Raw genomic sequence first — 21,437 nt, forward strand, 5'->3', positions numbered from 1 at the left:
GACGGTGATGAACTCCTTTAGCTTTTTCTTAACTGGGAAGCTCTTTATCTGATCTTCAATTCTGAATGATAGCTTTGCTGGGTAATCTTGATTGTAGGTTCTTGCTATTCATCACTTTGAATATTTCTTGCCACTCCCGTCTGGCCTCCATGGTTTCTGTTGAGAAATCAGCTGACAATCGTACGGGTACTCCCTTGTAGGTAACTGTTTTTCTCTTGCTGCTTTTAATATTCTCTCTTTGTCTTTTGCTCTTGGCATTTTAATTATGATGCAGCTTGGTGTGGTCCTCTTTGGATTCCTTTTGTTTGGGGTTCTCAGCGCTTCCTGGACTTGTAAGTCTATTTCTTTCACCAGGTGGGAGAAGTTTTCTGTTATTATTTCTTCAAATAGGTTTTTAATATCTTGCTCTCTCTCTTCTTCTGGCACCCCCATAATTTGGATATTGGTACACTTGAAGTTGTCCCAGAGGCTCCTTATACTACCTTCATATTTTTGGATTCTTTTTTCTTTTTGCTCTTTTGGTTGGGTGTTTTTTGCTTCTTCGGATTTCAAATCTTTGACTTGATTCTTGCGATCCTCTAGTCTGCTGTTGGATCTCTGTATATCAATATTTATTTCAGTCAGTGTATGCTTAATTTCTAGTTGGTCCTTTTTCATATCCTCGAGGGTCTCGCTAAATTTATCAGCGGTTTCTAGAAAATTCTTGAAAAACCTTATAACCGTGGTTTTCAACTCTATATCCAGTAGTTCGCTTTCCTCCATTTCTGTCATTTGTGACCTGTTTCTTTGTCTCCGCATTTTGGCTATTTCCCTGTGTTGATAGAGTGGCTTTGTGTGCTAGGTGTCCTATAGGGCCCAGAAGCTCAGTCTCCCCAGTTACCTGAGGTGGCCACTCTGGGTGCACCCCTTTGTGGGCTGTGTGCACAGTCTTGTTGTAGTTAAGCCTTGATTGTTGTTGGTATCACTGGGAGGAATTGACCTCCAGGCCAACTGGTTGTGAGGGTCAGCTGTGTCTACGATGGGAGAACTTCTGTGCTGGAGACACTCTTATGGGGCAAGACTTGCTTCAGTGGGGCTTTGGTGTTCACTGAGTCTTCCCCCTGAATGTGTCCCTTATGGATCTGAGGAGTTGTAATCTGGATGGTCCCACTCTGACCACTGGGTACACTGGCTCTTGGATCTCTAAGGAGGTGCTAATTTAGCCTCTGCCTGAGGCCACCCAGCTGGAGCTACAGAGAGATCTGCAGATTCCTCTTCTTTGTTTGGGGTTTGGAGGTGCCCAGATGAGGCCCAGCTGTGAAGCAATGCAAGCTGCGGTGGGGCCTTGGGCCTTCTTTTGGATGTTCTGGGTCTCTCTGACCCAACTGCAGTTTGTTAGGTAATTTTAGATTGCAAAGTGCCAAGCCATTCACATGCAAAAGCCTCTGTGCACAGCTTGGTTGGGGCAGGGTCTCAGGGAATTAACAGGGCAGAGCAAACAGCAATGGCTGGCCGTCAGCCCTGCCCTAAGAGACCCCTGGGTCTCAGTGTCCCTCGGTAATTGCTGCAAGCACCTCTGAGAGAAAGCCGCCCTCGAGTTCCGCCCTATGCCAGACAGTCCAGTTTCTCCCCGTATGAGTCTGGGTCCCCAGAGTCTTGCCCGGAACTGGAGTTCAGAGCAGTCGGGAGCTTGTGTCTCCCTCCTGATTGAGAAAGACAACAGCATACTCAGTTGCCAGCCCTTTCCGTGCCCGCGCCTCCGTACCTCTGAACTTTACTTCTGCACCTCCTCTGAGTCTCAGTGTGCTTTTCTCTTTCCTTCTAGTTGTAGAATTTCCACTCAGCCAGCCTTCCTGTGGTTCTGGATGATGTCCATTTTGTGTTTTAGTTGTAGTTTTGAAGTGGTTGTGCAAGGCAGCAATTTCAGGTGTTTACCTATGCCGCCATCTTGGTTTCTCCCAGATAAGTTTCTTATCTCCATTTCATTTATCTCTTCTTCTGGAGAATTCTCTTATTCTTTCATTTGGGGGTTGTTTTTCAGACCCCCTATTTTGGCTGCCTGTTTAGGTTTGTGACTATATGAGGAACATCTGCTATGCCTCTCAGTCTCTTGTGCAGGACAGTGTCAGATGCTATTTCTGACTAGTTAGATCAGGCAAAGATGCAAAGCTTCCGGAGACTCCTCTCTGCCTGCAGACTGATTGGGTTCAATCTTGAGTAGCCCTCAGTCAGTCGTCCAGAGGTGGGGTGAGAGGTTTCCCAACAAGTTGGGGCAATTGCTTCTGCCTGGAGGCTTATTGTTATTCTCAGTCTCATAATGGACCTCAGAAACTCCACACATGGGGCATGGTGTTTTCCAGTAGTGTGGGTCAGCTGTTTTCCCTCCAAGCAAAACTGCCTGAATAGCGAAGGTTTGCTGGGAATGATGTCCTCCACAGCATGAGGGGATGACTCAGCACAGGAAACCAGGGTGTCTGCCTTCCAAGCTCTAACCCTTGAGCCCCCAACCCTGGTTTCTGCTCACACAGCTCTAATCCACTCTGTCCTCCCTGTGCTGGAGCCCAAGGTGAATGGCTGCACATGGAATTTTGTGTGCTGGCCCTTTAAGAGGGTGCCTGCATTTCCAGCCATATCTCCCTGGTAGATAGCAACCCCACTCCTTTTCACAGCCAGATGTTATGTGGGCACCTTTCTTAGTTCCGGTGCTCTCTGCTGGGGCGCCCAGCTTGAGGTAAACCCAGAGTTCTCAGTGGCAATCCCCCACAGCTGAGATATCTTTCCAGACCTTCAGCTGTTCTCTGTGGGAGCCTGGCCAGGCCTTTTGCCCCTTGGCCCTTTCTACTAGTCTCTATGTGGTCTCCACTTTCTATCCTTGGTTATCAGGGTTCTCTCCAGCTGGTCTTCAGTTGATTATTCAGGGTGATTTTTTTGTACTTTAGTTGTAATTCCAGTATGGTCCTGGGAGCATATCAGTGTAGCACCCACTTAACTCTGCCACCATTTTTTATCTTGCATAATCCTTTCTAAATAAAATTGCAGCCCAGCTCGCATGGCTCAATGGTTGAGCGTCGATCTATAAACCCGGAGGTCTTAGTTCAATTCCCGATCAGAGTACCTGCCTGTGTTCTGGGCTCAATCCCTAGTCGGGCATGCAAGAGATAGCCAGTCAGTGGTTCTTTCTCATCATTGATGTTTCTGTTTCTCTCTCCCTCTTTCTTCCTCTCTGAAATTATATTTTAAAAAATATATTTTCAAAAATGCAAATCTATGATATCAGGCACCTAGAGCAGTCAGATTCTTAGAAACAGAAAGTAGGATGGTAGTACATATTTTAGGTATATTTCCTAGTTTGTTGGTGTACTGTTTTCTCAACATTTTTGTGCTGCAGTTTAGTCCAAAGGCAGTTAATTTCTTTCTGCTATGCAATTTTTTGTATAGTAGAATGAAATCATTTCCTCATTTTTTATATATACATATATATATATATATATATATATATATATATATATATATATATATATATGTATTTTTTTTTTATTGATTTCAGAGCATAAGGGATAGGGAAGAGAGATAGAAACATCAATGATGAGAGAGGATCATCGATTGGCTGCCTCCTGCACACCCTCTACTGGGGACCGAGCCCGCAACCCAGGCATGTGCCCTTGACTGGAATCGAACATGGGACTCTTCAGTCCGCAAGCTGAGGCTCCATCCACGGAGCCAAACCAGCTAGGGCATTTCCTCATTCTTAATGGGCATCTTGCTAATTGCCCCATTTAGGTAGGGGAACTGTATCCCTATCGTCCCTGGGTAACCATCACTCTTAGGAGGGTCCTGGTATGGACTAGAGATATGTGCTCATCTCACATATAGGTGAGTTTTTTGTCAGGATCTTATAACATGTTTTGAATTTTTAATTTTTTGTTTCAAGAAATAGAAATCTGGTGATTTTAAAAAACAGTGTTTCACAAATGTTTGCAACTCATTTCATGCAGAGGTGAGTGTGGGCTGTGCATGCTATCTCCACAGGTCTCACTGCTTTTCTCTCTCTGGGTGGAAACTGTGAGGCCGTACCTGCAGATTGTGGACGAGTGGATTGTGCACGGCCACCTATGCGACTGCGCCCGGGAATTCATCATCCAGAGGTGACTGCGGCAATCGCAGGTTCAGCCCCTGCCCCAAAATACATTTTTCCAAGTTTATGTCAGTTCACAGCTTTTCTTTGCAAATCACATTTTTGAGTAACAGTGTGTTCATGAAGGGCTGGTCTGGTAAATGCACACTGCTTTTCATAAAATTAGTTCAGGTAACAACCAGTAGTAGGCTTCAGTCATTCCAATATAAGTCATCAGTAAGACAAAAGTATGACAATATTACAGAATTGGCCTCTAATATATTTATTTCTCCAAATTAGCTACCCTTCAATTAATTGGTTTTTCTAAATAGAATCTGCCATGTGGAACTGTCCGCATCTCAACTCTGAAGTTGTGCACTGTGTTTAGGTTTGATTGACAGCTGTCCATTTACCTGGGCAGGAAGGGCAACTGTGATTCCTCAGAGCTCTGGAATGGTGGCCCTGTTTCCAGTGCCAAGATAAAGGAGCCAGCCTCTCCTCAAGTCCATCTCATGTCCCTTCTGTCCTGTTTCATCTTTCTTACTTGACAATTTTTGTAAAAATGGGATTCTGACTATTCTTAGATGGTGATGAGTATCTATCATTTCATTATTAAAAGCCATCCAGCCCTAGCCTGTTTTGCTCAGTGGATAGAGCATTGGCCTGTGGACTGAAGAGTTCTGGATTTGATTCCGTTTAAGGGCCCATGACTCCATTGTAGGCTTCCAGCTCTGGTCTGAGGGCCTGCAGGAGGCAACCAATTGATGTGTCTCTCTCTCATCAGTGTATCTCTGTCTCTCCCACATCAATGTTTCTCTCTGTCTCTTCCCCTCTCCCGTCCATTTTCTCTAAAAATCAATGGAAAATATATCCTTAGGTGAGTATTTAAAAAAATAATAAAAAGTTCAGTTAAGAATCTATGTGGGAAAAAAGATGTGGAATCTGAAGATTACCCTCACAGGAGATGAACAAATTCATCATAGTTTAATTCTAATTAAGGAAACTTTCTACTTAGTTATATTTTACCTCTGCCATTCAGTGTATTTATCCACTTTTCCATGTTAAACTGAAGTCAGATAAAATATCCCCTGTTATTCATCGACATTGCTTCGTTTTAGCTGTAATTGCTGTTAATTGCTGTTACTATGTTTTAGAATGTCTGGATGATATGACTAAGCTAGAACAGATATACTGTTGTTTTGGGGAGGGAGGGGGAAATTAACATTTAAATTATTTTGAATCTCTGTAGAAACAAAAATGTTCCAGTAAATCACAGAGACTTTTGGTATGCAACGTACACACTGTACAGTATATCAGAAAAGACAGAAAATGAAGAAAAAATGAGTGATAATGCCAGTGCAAGTTCTGGCAGTGACCAAGGGCCGTCCAGCCGACAGCACACCATGGTGTCCTTCCTCAGACCCGTCCTGAAGCAGATCATCATGGCTGGCAAGTCCATGCAGCTGCTCAAACACCTGCAGGTTGGGGACAGCAACATGTGCCAGGCCATGGCCAGAGGTGGGGCCCTTTCCTTGTGCCTCTCTCGCAGCATTGGGGTGATTGCTTTCTTGATTCTTGTCATCATGGTTTAGTTTAAAAGTCATCAAAGACTTCTAGTTACATGGAAATTTTCACCATGATCAAGTGAATAGATTATGCTACTCCTGATTGAAAAAAGTTTGTCCTCATTGGGAATTTTTTTGTTTTTGTTGTTGTTGTTTTTAAATCTTTATTCTTGAGATAATTATAGATGTCCCCATTTTTATCCCCATTGCCCTACTCCACCCAGTTCCCACCCTACCCCAGGCCTTCACCACACTACTGTCTGTGTCCATAGGTAAGATCTTTGATTAATCTCTTCCCACGCCCCCATTCCCTCTGAGATTTGTTAGTCTGTTCCATGCTTCCATGCTTGTGATTCTTTTTTATTCCCTAGTTTATTTTGTTCCTTAGATTTCTTGTTCATTTATTTTGATTTTTAGATTCAATTGTTGATAGATATGTATTTGTTGCCATTTTATTGTTCATATTTTTAATCTCTTCCTATTCTTCTTCCTCCTCATCTTCCTCTTACTCTTCCTCTTCTTTTTTTGTTTTTAATATATTTTTATTGCTTTCAGAGAGGAAGGGAGAGGGATAGAGAGATAGAGACATCAATGATGAGAGAGAATCTTTGATCAGCTGCCTCCTGCACCTCCCACCCCGCCACACACACACACACACACACACACACTCACTGGGGATCAAGCCCACAACCCAGGCATATACCCTGACCAGGAATCAACCGTGACCTCCTAGTTCATAGGTCAACACTCAACCACTGAGCCATGCCAGCTGGGCTTATTCTTCCTCTTCTTAAAGAATATTTTTGGAAGGAACCAAGATGGCAGCACAGGTAAATGCCTTGTACTTGCTGCCTCCCACAACCACATAAAAATTAAAACTAAAATACAGAACAACTATCATCCAGAACCGTGGCTGAGCAGAAGTACTACAACTATAGAGGTAAAGAAGAAAGCACACTGAGATTGGTAGGAGGTGCGGAGGCATGCAACGGGCTGGTTCAGCACCCAAGTGTGCTGCTTTTGTGTGTGTGTGTGCGCGCCATTTTTTTAATTGGGAGGGAGATCGCCTCTGCAGAGGCTGCCTGGAGGAGCGAGGGGTCCCAGCCCCACACCAGCCCCCCAGTCCAGGGTTCCAGAGCTAGGGAAAGAAGTCCCTACAGGCAGTAAGAACTATGGACTGTAAAAACCAGTGTGGATTGGGGCTGAGTGACACACAGGCTGCTGGAGATCCAGCTGCTCCTCTTAAAAGGCCAGCACCGCAAACTGGATTTACAAGTTCCCACTTCCTCTGAGCTCCAGTGCCGGGAGAGGCTCTGGGGGACCCAGACAGATACGGGGAGAAACTGGACTATCTGGCATCAGGGCAGGACTCAGCGGTGGCTTTCTTCCAGATGGAGGTGCTCGCAGTGGTCATTGTTCCCGTGCTGGGACCTCCCTGGTTGCAGGGCTGACTGGCAGCCATTTCTGTTTGCTCTGCCCTGGAGATTTCCTGAGACCCCCACCCCACCCAATTTACCATCCCACCCAAGCTGTGCACAGTGGCTTTTGCATATGAATGGCCTGTCTTTTCTCAGCCTAAAACCTGTCAAACAAGCTGCAGCTGGCTCAGGGAGCCCCAAAGCTATCAATAAAAGGCTCAAGGCTGGCACCAGCACCAGCCTGCCTTGCTTCACAGCTGGGCCTTGTCTGGACACTTCAAACTCGATACAAAGAGGAGGAATCTAGAGATCTCTCTGTAGCTCCTACTGGGTGACCCCAAGCAGTGGCTGACTTTGCACCTCCTTGGAGATCCAAGAGCCACTGTACCCAGTGGTCAATGTGAGACCATACCAGATTACAACTCTATACATCCACAAGCAACACAATCAAGGGGCTGACTCAGTAAGCACCAAAGCCCCTCTAAAGCAAGTCCTGCCCCATAAGGGTGTCTCCTTCACAGCAACTCTCCCACTGTAGTCACAGCTGGTCCTCACAGCCAATTGGCCTGGAGGTCGATTCGTCCTAGTGACACCAACAGCAAACAAGACTGTGCACACAGCCCACAAAGGGGTGCACCAAGAGTGTCCACCTCAGGTGACTGCAGAGGCTAAGCCACTGGGCCCTATAGGATACCTACTACACAAAGCCACTCTATCAACTTAAGGAGACTTAGCAGCTCTATCCAATACATAGAAACAAACACAGGGAAGCAGTCAAAATGCAGAGACAAAGAAACATGTCACAAATGAAAGAAGTGGAAGAAAGCGAACTACTGGATATAGAATTCAAAACCATAGTTATAAGTTTACTCAAGAATCTTCTAGAAACCTCCAAGGAACTTAGGGAGGCCTTCAAGGATCTTAGTGAGAATTCCAAAAAAATGGAAAAATACCAGTAAGAAATTAAGCATACACTGATTAAAATAAAGAATAACATACAGGAATTCAACAGTAGACTAGAGGATCCTGAGAATCAAGTCGATGATTTGAAATATGAGGAAGCAAAAAACACCCAACCAAAAGAGCAAAAAGAAAAAAGAATCCAAAAATATGAAGATAGTGTAAGGAGCCTCTGGGACAACTTCAAGCATACCAACATCCGAATTATGGGGGTACCAGAAGAAGTGAGAGAACAAGACTTTGAAAACCTATTTGAAGAAATAATGACAGAAAACTTCCCCCACCTGGTGAAAGAAATAGACTTACAAGTCCAGGAAGCACAAAGAACCCCAATCAAGAGGAATTCATAGAGGACTACACTAAGACACATCATTATTAAAATTCCAAGGGTAAAAGACAAAGAGAGAATCTGAAAAGCAGCAAGAGAAAAGCAGTTAGTTACCTCCAAGGGAGTGTCCATATGACTGTCAGCTGATTTCTCAACAGAAACTATGCAAACCAGAAGGGAGTGACAAGAAATATTTCAAGTGATGAATAGCAAGAACCTACAACCAAGATTACCCAGAAAAACTATCATTTAGAATTGAAGGTCAAATAAAGAGCTTAACAGACAAGAAAAAGCTAAAGGAGTTAGTTCATCACCACCAAACCAGTATTATATGAAATGCTGAAGGGTATTCTTTAAGAAGAGGAAGAAGAAGATAAAGATAAAAAATTATGAACAACAAAGTGACAACAAATACATATCTGTCAACAAGTGAGTTTAAAAATCAAATAAATAAAAAATTTTATGAACAGAATAAACTGGTGAGTAGAATAGAATCAGGGGCATGGAAATGGAACAGACGATTATCAGAGGGAAGAGGGGGGCGGGAAGAGATTAGACATAGATCTTTATGCATGTATGGATACAGACAATAGGGTGGCAAGGGCCTGGGATGGGGTGGGAACTGGGTGGAGGGGAACTATGGGGCGGGGGGGGGGGGGGAGAAGGACATCTGTAATAATCTCAACAATAAAGTTTTTTTCCTCATTAAACTTTGTTATTTTAATGGGTCTCAAAATTCTGTGACAGATTTTTGTTCGTGTTGTTTCCATTAAAAAGTACTGATTTTAAAAACTAATAACTTAAAAACTGCCACACACACAAAAGAAACAAATGGTCCACAAAACATTCTCCTTTCCTTCTGAAGGTTTTATGATGCATTGTAATCATTAACCAGTCTTTTACTATTAAACTTAAATGGCCAATTGAAACAAACAGTTCTGAGACCATTCTTCCACCACTGATTAAGACTGGGATGGCAGGTGTTGGGAATAATATTCATTTAGCCTTCTGAGCTTTCTGGGCAGGCTTGGTGACTTTCCCAGCTCCAGCTGTCTTCTTGTCCACTGCTTTGATGACACCCACAGCAACTTTCTGTCTCATGTCATGAACAGCGAAACGGCCCAGAGGAGGGTAGTCAGAGAAGCTCTCAATACACATGGGCTTGCCAGGAATCATATCAACAATGGATGCATCACCAGATTTCAAAAACTTGGAGCCATCTTCCAGCTTTTTCCCAGAACGACGATCAATCTTCTCCTTCAGCTCAGCAAATTTGCAAGCAATGGGAGCTGTGTGCCAGTCCAGCACAGGTGCATATCCAGCACTGATCTGGCCTGGGTGGTTCAGTATAATCACCTGAGCTATGAAGTCAGCTGCTCCCTTTAGTGGTCATTTTTGCTGTCACCAGCCACATTGCCACAGTGAACATCTTTGACCAACACGTTCTTGACGTTGAAGCCCACATTGTCCCCAGGAAGAGCTTCACTCAAAGCTTGATGGTGCATTTCAACAGACTTCACTTCAGTTGTAACGTTGACTGGAGCAAAGGTGACCACCATGCCGAGCTTGAGAACACCAGTCTCCATTCGGCCCACAGGGACAGTTCCAATACCACCAATTTTGTAGACATCCTGGAGGGGCAGACGCAGGGGCTTGTCAGTTGGACGAGTTGATGGCAGGATGCAATCCAGAGCTTCAAACAGCATGGTTCCACTGGCATTGCCATCTTTACGGGTGACCTTCCATCCCTTGAACCAAGGCACATTAGCACTTGGCTCCAGCATGTTGTCACCATTCCAACCAGAAATTGGCACAAATGCTACTGTGTCAGGGTTGTAGCCAATTTCCTTAATGTAGGTGCTGACTTCTTTAACAATTTCCTTGTATCTTTTCTGGCTGTAGGGTGGCTCAGTGGAATCCATTTTGTTAACACCAACAATCAGCTGTTTCACACCCAGTGTGTAGACCAGGAGGGCATGGGTCTGCCCATTCTTGGAGATACCTGCTTCAAATTCACCAGCATCAGCAGCCACAATCAGGACAGCAGTCAGCCTGAGATGTGCCTGTAATCATGTTTTTGATGAAATCTCTGTGTCCTAGGGCAGTGGTCCGCAAACTCATTAGTCAACAGAGCCAAATATCAACAGTACAACAATTGAAATTTCTTTTGAGAGCCGAAAACTGACTTCTGCGCATGGGCCACGAAGTTTCAATCGCACTGTACATGCGTGCCTGCATGTGGTATTTTGTGGAAGAGCCACACTCAAGGGGCCAAAGAGCTGCATGTAGCTCGTGAGCTGCAGTTTGCCAACCACTGTCCTAGGGCATCAGTGATGGTCACATAATACTTGTTGGTCTCGAATTTCCACAGGAGATATCAATGGTGATACCTCGCTCCCGTTCAGCTTTCAGTTTATCCAAGACCCAGGCATACTTGAAGGAGCCCTTCCATCTCAGCATCCTCCTTCTCAAATTTCTCGATGGTTCTTTTGTCAATCCCACCACATTTATAGATCAGATGGCCAGTAGTGGTAGACTTCCCGGAATCTGTGTCCAATGACGACGATATTGATGTGAGTCTTTTCCTTTCCCATCTTGTGTTTGAGTTAATGGTGGTTTTCACGACACCTGTGTTCTGGTGGCAAACCCATTGCGAAAAAAGAAGTTTGGTGTTTTTTTTTAATACCCTTCAACATTTCATGTAACACTGGTTTGGTGGTGGTGAACTCCTTTAGTCTTTTCTTGTTTGTGAAGCAATTTATTTGACCCTCAATTCTAAATGAGAGTTTTGATGGGTAGAGTAATCTTGGTTGTTGGTCCTTACTGTTCATCACTTTGAATATCTCTTGCCACTCTCTGGCCTGCAAAGTTTCTGTTGAGAAATCAGCTGACAGTGTTATGGGAGCTCCCTTGTAGGAAACTAACTGATTTTCTCTTCCTGCTTTTAAGATTTTCTCTGTCTTTAACCCTTGGCATTATAATTATGATGTGTCTTGATGTGAGCCTCTTTGGGTTCCTCATATTTGGGACTCTGTGCTTCCTGGACTTGTATATTTTTTTTTTCACCAGGTAGGGGAAGTTTTCTGTCATTTCTTCAAATAGGTTTTCAATATCTTGCTCTCTCTCATCTTCTTCTGGCACCCCCCTATGTGAATGTTGGTATGCTTGAAGTTGTCCCTCAGACTCTTTAACACTATCTTTATATTTTTGGATTCTTTTTCTTTTTGCTCTTTTGATTGGGAGTTTTTTGCTTCCTCATATTCCAAATCATTTATTTGATTCTTGGAATCTTCTCTGCTTGTTGAATCCATGTAAATTATTCTTTATTTCAGTTAGTGTATGCTTCATTTCTGATTGGTCCTTTTTCATGTCTTTGACATTCTCACTAAGATCCTTGAAAGTCTCATAAAAATCCTTGACTAACCTTATAACCGTGGTTTTGAACTCTGTATTCAGTAGGTTGCTTGCTTTTGTTACATGTTTCTTTGTCTCTGCATTTTGGCTGCTTCCCTGTGTTTGTTTCTATGTATTAGGTAGAGCTGCTATGTCTCCTGGAATTGGTAGGGTGGCCTTGTGTAGTAGGTGTCCTGTGGGGCCCAGTGGCTCAGCCTCCCCAGTCACCTGAGCTGGGCACTCTAGGTGGGCACTCCCTGTAGTTGAGCCTTGATTGTTGTTGGCATCGCTGGGAGGAGTTGACCTCCATCCAGGCCTATAGGCTCTGAGGACCAGCTGCAACTACAGTGGGAGAGCTGCTGTGTAGGAGGCACCCTATGGAGCAGAACTTGCTTTAGTGGGGCTTTGCTGCTCACTGAGTCTGCCCCTTGAGTGTATCACTCATAGTTGAATAGAGTTGTAATCTGCTATGGTCTGAAGCTGTCCACTGTAGGGTGCACTGGCTCTGGGGCCTCCAGGGAGGTGCAAAGTCAGCTACTGCCTATGCCAGGGGTGGGCAAACTTTTTGACTCGAGGGCCACAGTGGGTTCTTAAACTGGACTGGAGGGCCGGAACAAAAGCATGAATGGAGTGTTTGTGTGAACTAATATAAATTCAAAGTAAAGGAGCGGAGGGGAGAGCAAGAGAACCCTGTGCTCTTTCGGTTCCGCGGGCCGGATAGAACAGCTGAACGGGCCGTATCCGGCCCGCGGGCCGTAGTTTGCCCACGGCTGGCCTATGCTCTGCCTAGGACCACCTGGCATGAGCTACGGAGTGATCTGCAAATGGCTGCTAGTGCCAGGCCTAGGCCCTCTTAATGAGAGGTATGGGACATGCTGAGGCCAGCTGCTGCTTGTTTGAGAGATTTTAGCAAAGTCTGAGCCAAGAGAGCCTATTCATATGGTAAGACCACTGCAACAGCTTGGGTTCAGGCTGCAAATTGTGTGGGGTCAGATCTCAGGGAGTCACCAAAGTGGGGTGAAGCGTGTGAGCCAGGTTGATGGAGACTCAGATATGGCGCCTGTCTGCAGGCTCTGGGGGGAGGGCTCAGCAAAGGAACAATGACAGTACCCCTGTCTAGGAGAATGCTGCCCCCCAGTCCTCACCCTGATGCCAAACAATTCAGTTCCTCCCCATATCCCCTGCACCTTTCAAGCTACTGCCCCAGCACTGGAGCTCAGAGGCAGCAAGTCAGTGTAAGTTCATGTGCTGAACCTTTAAGAGGAACACCTGTGACACCAGCAGCCTCTGTGTCACTCAACCACAATTCCCAATGGTTTTAACAGCCTGAAATTACAGGGATGCTCTTCCCAGCTCTGGAACCCTTGGCTGAGGGCCCTGGTGTGGGGCTGGGACACCTTGCTTCTCACATAGACCTCCACTACTAAGATATCCCTCCCGATTAAAAGAATACCACACATGGGTGTCAGACCACTCTGTTCTGTGGCTCTGTCCCTCCTACCAGCCTCAATGTGCTTTCTTCTTTAATACTCTAGTTGTAGGACTTCCATTTAGCCAGATTTCAGGTTGTTCTGAATGATGGTGGTTCTGTATTTTAGTTGTAATTTTTATGTGGTTGTGGGAGGCAGCAAGTACTGCATTTACCTGCACCAGCATCTTGACCAGAAATCTCATATCTTATGTGCTTTAATAATATTTTCACTTTGTAATATTTCTCTTTTGAATGAATAGTAAAATGTCTTGAGCTTTTCAGGGTTACTGTTAGAAGTGTTTTTTTCCAGTGAAATTAAGACTTCCCTTAGTGTTATTATCAAAGTGCTGTACGGTATCATGGTAACTTAACTTTCAAGCATCCTCCTTAGGGGTATTACCTTGTTCAGAAAAAAGTTAGGTTACACTTTAATGTTTCACCATGAATTTTGCAGTTGTCTGACAGGATGTAAAAATGTTTAGTGGCACTGTATTTTAAAGGTAACGAAACAGGAATAGACCCTCATAATCCAAAGGAAAAATACCAGGCTATATTTAGATAAAATTACATAATAATTCTGAATGCTACTTAATATTATTTACTAGAATATGGCTAATAACATTAAGTAACTTGACATATTTCTTTATGTTTTAGATGCAGGAAGAAAAGGCTTATATAGCCTCTTTCTGGAATCTGTGCAGTCACGCCTTCGACATGGAGAAGAAGCCCGTACACAGCCCCTCACCAAGCAGCAGGCAGCCCGAGGGACCCTCGTTAGGATGCAGTCCATTGCGGAAAGACACCTGGAGCTGGACGATGCTCACGACCCCCTGCTGGCAGTCAACTTTGCCAGGTGAAATCCAACTGCAATATCTTCGATGGTGGAAATAGCAGAATCTGTGCAGTATTTAGTAATGGTTTATTTCTGCCAGGTGGGGCTTTCCAGCCTTAAAAATAAAAACTTTGTAGCCTCTCCTACCTCATGAATGGAATACAGGATACTGTGTTCACTTATTTCAGATGTCTTATTTGGCCTCCATGTTGGTGCAAGTCCACAGATTATCACGTGCCCTAGGCCCAAGGGAGTGCTGCCCCTGGAACCGGAGATGCTCTAAAAAGTCAGGGTTCTGCCTGGCAGGTGGCTCAGTTGATTGAGCATCGTACTGTGCACAGAAAGGTTGCTGGTTCGATTCCCAGTCAGGGCATGTTTGGAAGGCGGTTAACCCATTAATGTTTCTCTCACATCGATGTTTCCCTCCCACTCCCTTCCTCTATGTATGTCCTCGGGTGAGGATTAAATTAATTTTTAAGTCTGGGTTATGGATGGACATCAGACATATTGAGTCAGACCTTCCTTATGGCCAGAATGCACCTTGGCCCTTTGAAGCATTTAGGTATTAATACCAACACAGTGCCCCCTCATCATCTGATGGCCATCACTCACTACCAGCAACCAAATGGCTACAAGTACTTGATCCTAAAGACAAAAGTGACTTTGAAAAATTGATCCACCCAAAGCATTTTATTTTGTTTTGTTTATCCTCACCCGAGGATATTTTTTCCGTTGATTTTTTCTTTCTTTTTTTTTTTTTTTTTTTTTTTTTTTTTTTTTTTTTTTTTAGAGAGAGTGGAAGGGAGGGGAAGAGAGAGAGAGAAACATGAATGTGAGAAAGACACATTGGTTGCCTCCTGCACAAGTCTGGATCAGGGCCGGGGATCAAGCCCACAACTGAGGCACATACCCTTGACTGGAATCGAACCTGTAACTCTTCAGTCCATGGACCCACGCTCCAACCATTGAGCAACCAGCTAGGGCCACTCAAAGTATATTTTGAGGAAAAAGATTTTCTGTAATAGTTGGTAATTTAAAGACTTAACAGTTAAAATGGTACTCTGGAGTTAAAGAGAATTCTGTTAACAGCTGCTCTTAAAAAGAAGACTCATTTTTTTGTGTGTGTAAAGGTTGTATTTGGAACAGAGTGACTTTCACGAGAAGTTTGCTGGTGGAGAGGTGTGTATGGCTAGGTCATCGGAATCTGTGACATGCCAGACATTTGAGTTAACGCTGAGATCTTGCCTCTACCCCCATATTGACAAGCAGTATCTAGATTGCTGTGGAGACCTCATGCAAACGCTGAAAACAGATTACAGGTATGAAGGAGTTCATTTCGGAAGTAGTCTGTAGTTTATTGTACTTAAGAACAGTTATTTTAAAACCTGTATTTCAAGTTAAGTTCTATTAGAGTAGGAAATAATTATGCAGTAAACAATTTTCTTTTGAAAGAATCAATTAACCATTAATGTTTTCTTAACTGTGTTGTGAAATTTAATTTTTTGTTTCTGATATGCTATCCCAAAAGAAAGACAGATAAAGCTTGTTGCACAAAATGCCCATCACAAAATTTGCCATCAGAGTGAAAAACATGAAATAACCAGTTCTTTAAATTATGGCATATCTATAAATATGCCATATTCATATCATGTGTGAATTTTGTAAAGTTCATACAAATAATGTTTATACAGAGTATTTAATAACATATTTTGTTCTTAAAAAGCATGATATCTATAATAATAAAAGCGTAATATGCAAATCAACCGAATGGCCAAACAGCAAAACATCTGGACCACCTTCTGGACGAAGTCGGGGCTGCGAAGGCCTACTCTTGCACGAATTTCATGCATCGGGCCTCTAGTGTTATATAATGAGGACTATATTTTTTTTAATGCACAGAAAAAAGACTGGGAAGAAACACCCCAAATATTAACAGTGGAAATTCACTATGAATAGTAGGATTTGGATTCACTTTTTTTTTTTTTTTAATCCTCACCCAAGGATACATTTTCATTGATTTTTTAGAAGATGAGGGAGGGAGAGAGAAAGACAGAGAGAGAAACATTGATCGGTTGCCTCCTGTATGTGTCCCAACTGGCGATCAAATCTGCACCCTTTCAGATGCCACACCAGCCAGGGCTGGACTCACTATTTTTTATTACACTTTTGTGACTGCCCAGTGTTCTACGTGATGGAAAAATAACTTTCTGATCATTAAAATAAAGCAATGCTATTTTTAGTATTAACAATGTATTTAAGAAGTGTTAGTGTTTCTGATTTTAGTCATTGTGGGATGTAAGCCTGTTTCACTGGAAATGGTAGCGTATAAACCTGTTACTGATGGAGAATCCTGGCTCAAGTTGCTTATTTTCTCTCCATTCAGGTTGGTGGAGTACTTGCAGGCCATGAGGAATTTTTTTTTAATGGAGGGTGGAGATACCATGTATGACTTCTACACATCAATTTTTGACAAAATAAGAGAAAAGGAAAACTGGCAAAATGTGTCTTTTCTTAACGTCCAGCTCCAAGAAGCAGTAGGACAGCGTTATCCTGAAGACAGTTCACGGTAAAATATGGGAGGCACCTTTCATTTTCAATATTACAAAGTAAACCACGTGCCATGAACCCTTCTGTGAATTTTTGTGTATATTATTTAATCTTCACACTAACCCTATAAATTTTGCTGCTGTTATTTTACATATTGGGAAACCAAGGCAGCAGGAAGCTAAGTGACTTGCCCACTAAGCAAAAGGGGATGACGAGATGGGACTATTCGACTGTCAGGCTGTGCTGCTGTGAGCTGTGCAACCTCCCTGCCGAGTGGCTGTCCCTCCAGCCAGCTGCCCTGGCCTCCTCCATGACAGTCTCAAGGGGTCTGTGGGAGCTCTGGCCTCGTGGGCCCTCACTCCTGCCACATGCTGCTCAGACCGAGTCACAGGCCAGCCCGGCTCAGTGAGAAGGAGATGCCACCACTTGATGGGCAGAGTTGTATGTTTCAGCTCTTCCTTCCTGCGGAGCAGCTGGGCCAGGTCTGGGGGTCAGTGCCACCAAGTCTTCATAGCGCAGGGATCCCATTCACCCCATCGTGCTCAGTCCCTTTCTTACTCCCCTTTGAAATAAATAACGATAATGGTTAACATGGGCTACGTGTCACTTTTAAGGCATTATTTTTCTCACAGCCATGCTGGTTACTGATCATCTATTGCTGGTAGTAGATAGAATAATTCCTTTTGTTTTTATTTCATTCTCTTATTACCTTTGATTCTTCCATAAAAACAGAATTTCATCAATAATACAGTTAGTAAAAGCAGGATAACTGCTCAATTCTTTTCCAGATGAGAAATTAGTGCCCAGCACCCCCCAGAGGGGACCAGAGAAGTTTATGTTTTTCAATATCAGTAGAAACCCATGAATTTTTCTATTTTTAATAAGTTTTCATCTATGACATTCATTTTTTTAAAATATTTTTAGACAGGAAGGAAGAAGAAGAAAGAAACATCGATGTTAGAGCGAAACATTGACCCTGCACACCCCCTACAGGGATCGAGCTCAACACCGGGCCTGTGCCCTGTGTATGGATGCTGCCCAGCCAGTTGAGCCACACTGGCCAGGGCTGCAGTCAGTCTTTTCTTTTTTTCTTTTTCTTTTTTTTATATATATTTTATTGATTTTTTACAGAGAGGAAGGGAGAGGGATAGAGAGTCAGAAACATCGATGAGAGAGAAACATCTATCAGCTGCCTCTTGCACACCCCCTACTGGGGATGTGCCCGCAACCAGGGTACATGCCCTTGACTGGAATCGAACCCGGGACCCTTCAGTCTGCAGGCCGACGCTCTATCCACTGAGCCAAACCGGTTAGGGCAGTCAGTCTTTTCTTGTTGCTCAGCCTGTCCAGGCTCGCCCTGTGCTCGTCCTGCGCTCGCCCTGCCCAGACCCAGTGCCTCTCACAGCGCTCGGCTGTTGGGAGGCTTCGGAAGCCCTCAGCTGGGGCTGGAGCACGAGCACATCCCCCGGCCCTGGGTGGTCACCACTTCTGGGCTCTCGGTGTGGACAGAGCTAGGAGACATGTAGAAAGAGAGATAAGCTCTTATCGATATTTTCAGTGTATGTTCAAGATAACAGATTTCATTTTTATTTTCCTTTGAATGTCACTAACACATTACAGTAACAGACATTGGTTTCGTTCTATAATAAATAGTAATAGTTCCAAAGTAACAATAACAAGCCCCCCAAAACATGCTTGGGATTATTTTCTTGTACTTCAGGTCATCTGCATTTCAAGGTCAATTGGAATAGCTCTTCCTATGATTAGACCAGCATTGACAAAGGGTTACAGTTTATTTTCTACTTCCAGGAATTGCTTCTTCCCACCTTAGTTCCTTTTTTTGTTTTTTGTTTTTGTTAATTCTCACCCAAGGATATTTTTTTCATTGATTTTTAGAGAGAGTGGAAAGGAGGGAGAAGGGTAGACGGGGAGAGAGAAAAAGAAACATCCATGTAGAGACACATCAATTGGTTGCCTCCCACATGCTCCCCGACCAGGGCCGGGGATCAAACCTGCAACACAGGTATGTGCCCTTGGCTGGGAATCAAACCGGTTACCCTTCGGTGTGTACGCCGACACTCTAACCATTGAGCAACACCAGCCAGGGCAGTTCCATTTTGTTTTTGAATTAGGTAAAACAGCTATGCGTTCTTAAATTGAAATCACTGGTACAAAGGTACTTTTAGGGACACCTGGCTTCTGTTTCTGCCTGTTTTGAATGATTATCATTCAAAAATGTAGGTAATCATTTTTATTAGATTTTCTTTTATCCTTGTTATGTTTACTTTTTGGACCAAAAAAACGTGTGTATGTATTCCTTTTCCTCCTTGCATGTTACATGAAATGCAGCACAGTCCACACTCTCCAACACCTGCTCGGTTTTTCTTACGTAAATAACACATCGCAGACTCAGTCCCCCACAGGTCAGGCAGGGCGTCCTTTCCCACCGACTGGTTTTGCCATGTCCATCAGCCCACTGCGCCATAGGGGGCATTGGGTTCTGATTCTCGCGGTGCATGTGTGCAGGGCTGGCCTTGCACAGTTCACCTCAGTGTGACCTGGAAGTAGATTTCTAAATTGGGACTGTGGCGAAGAGTAAACATGTGTGTAATTCTGCTGGGTCCCAACAGATCCCTCCTCCCAAAGGCTATATCTCCTCTGATTCCCAGCAGTGCACAGAGTGGCTTTCTCCACAGCTTCGCCCACACAATGTGCTGTCAAACTTTTGGATTTTTTGCCATCTGATGCTCAGTGTAGTTTTAATTCACATTTTTAAAATGAGTGAGCTTTGTCATCTTTCCAAATGTTCATTTTTGCGTTTCTCTTAAGAACAGCTATTCATGTCTTTTGACACTATTTCTGTCAGTGTCAGGTTGTTGGTCTTTATCATCTTTTTCTACTTTTAGGAGCTCTGTAGTTTGTTCTCCCACTTTGACATTGGTCTTTTTGTTCTGCTTGTCATATAATCATTTTTGTTGCATATAGTCATGCAGATTTTTTTTAGTTTTATAGCATAACAGTCTTTCTCTTATTATTTCTGGATTTTGAGTCATAGTTAAGAAGGTTTTACTCCCAGTTTTATTTAAATTCACCATCTTCCAGTGTTTGAATTGATTTTTTACATTTATATATTGATTCATTTGGGATTTATCCAGCTAAATAGGAGAAATAGATCCAGCTTAATCTTTTTCCAAATGACTGGTTGGTTCTCATCACTTATTTCTTTAAAAAAAACAAAAAACAAAATGTATCTTTCCCTCATTTATTTGAGATACCCCTTTATCTTTAAATTTTCATATGTATTTGGGCCTCTTTCTAGATTTTTCATTCTATTTCATTGTTCTTTTTATTTGTGTGCCTATTGCATTTTGGTTTAATAGGGTTTTCCTGGCTATTCTTGCTTATTTATTTTTCTAAATGCACTTTATCTTCAAGTGTCTGGCTCTACAAAAACATAAAACTAGATGCCATTTTTTTTATTGATTTCAGAGAGGAAGGGAGAGGGAGAGGGAGAAACATCAATGATGAGAGAGAATCATTGATTGACTGCCTCCTGCATGTTGCCTACTGGGGAGCCTGCAACCTGGACATGTGCCCTTGACCGGAATCAAACCTGGGACCCTTCAGTGCGCAGGCCGACAGACACTCTATCCACTGAGCCAAACCGGCTAGGGCTTTTTTTTTTTTTTTTTAGATTGCATTCATTCATAGGTTAACTCAGGGCAAGGAGCCGCCCACCCTTCCTGCTATGGCTTCCATGTGCTCTGCATGTCTGTCTACCCCTCTGGCTTCCTGAGTCCCAGGGAGAATCTCTGGGTTCAGCATCAAGGCCAAGGCTGTTCCCCACCTCGCACTTCTCCCCAACCCCCCGGAGGCCCCTTGTCCTCCTCCCTCAGCACTCGTTCCTGGGCAAGTCCCTTCCCTATTGATGGCTTCATCGACCCCTAATGACCTGGCCCAAAAGCCTGCACAGCTAACACCTTTGACTGCTCGAATGTCACATATCCCTGTGTCTTCAATGCTGCTCATCTAAAAGCTCCTCTCTGATGCCTCTTGACAGCTCTTAGCTTGACAGCTCTTAGCTTCTCCCGTTCCACTTGACCCCACAAGCCACCAGAGTTACTGCGTAAGCCAGCAGCACCTGCACCCTCACACGCAGGCCCCTCACTGTGGCCTCAGGACAGATGTGTGGGGCTTCTTTGGGGAAGGAGTGGTTCTTGCTGCAACTTGAGAGCCACATTCAAACCAGTGTTAGGGACGAGTGGATAAAATGAGCATGACACCATGCTTTAGGATCAGAACCCACCTCACACACACACACACACACACACACACACACACACTCTGGGTGAGCAGAGGTTTGCTTCTGAGCCTGTTGCCTGCATTTTTTTCAGAATTCAGCACCCTGCCTTCGTCTCTTCCTAACTAACCTACTGCCACTGTGAAGTGTCTCCTCTCTTTTATAGCTAAACCCAGTATTTGAAAACTTTTCCCTCTTATTTCCAAAACCAAATTCCTATTCTGGAATATATGTCAGAAAATATGCCTTTCTTGGAATATTTGCACTCCTTTTATGAAATACTGTGTCTTTTTTTGGAATACAATGTAAATAAAATAAATGTTAAAGTGATAAGGTGTTTTTTTTTTAAAATATATTTTATTGATTTTTTTACAGAGAGGAAGGGAGAGGGATAGAGAGTTAGAAACATCAATGAGAGAGAAACATCGATCAGCTGCCTCCTGCACACCCCCCACTGGGGGTGTGCCACAACCAAGGTACATGCCCTTGACCGGAATCGAACCTGGGACCCCTGAGTCCGCAGGCCGATG

General features: G+C 43.7%; 1 protein-coding gene and 1 pseudogene across 6 annotated transcripts in view; one reads left to right on the plus strand and one right to left on the minus strand.

Annotated features, from left to right (window-relative positions):
* The window catches only part of TUBGCP5 (tubulin gamma complex component 5), an 87,575-nt gene that overhangs the window by 58,197 nt on the left and 7,941 nt on the right, over positions 1-21,437 (plus strand). For 3 of the 5 annotated variants that reach the window (XR_013960684.1, XM_080670035.1, XM_080670037.1), the window contains 5 exons: positions 4,009-4,124; positions 5,343-5,611; positions 13,883-14,081; positions 15,191-15,379; positions 16,444-16,626. Coding sequence is in view for 4 of the 5 variants with exons in the window: in XM_080670035.1 (XP_080526161.1) it covers positions 4,009-4,124; positions 5,343-5,611; positions 13,883-14,081; positions 15,191-15,379; positions 16,444-16,626 (956 nt within the window). In the remaining variant the exon portion in view is untranslated. The remainder of the gene's footprint in view (positions 1-4,008; positions 4,125-5,342; positions 5,612-13,882; positions 14,082-15,190; positions 15,380-16,443; positions 16,627-21,437) is intronic. The other 2 variants (XM_080670036.1, XM_080670038.1) reach the window with 2 other exon arrangements.
* LOC308249173 (elongation factor 1-alpha 1-like) lies at positions 9,361-10,958 on the minus strand (annotated as a pseudogene). The gene is made up of 2 exons: positions 10,677-10,958; positions 9,361-10,453 (listed from the first exon to the last, which is right to left on the minus strand). The product of its transcript is annotated as an elongation factor 1-alpha 1-like (transcript).

The sequence above is a fragment of the Plecotus auritus genome (assembly GCF_963455305.1).
Source record: "Plecotus auritus genome assembly, chromosome: 5".
In the NCBI taxonomy this organism is placed as follows: Eukaryota; Metazoa; Chordata; class Mammalia; order Chiroptera; family Vespertilionidae; genus Plecotus; species Plecotus auritus.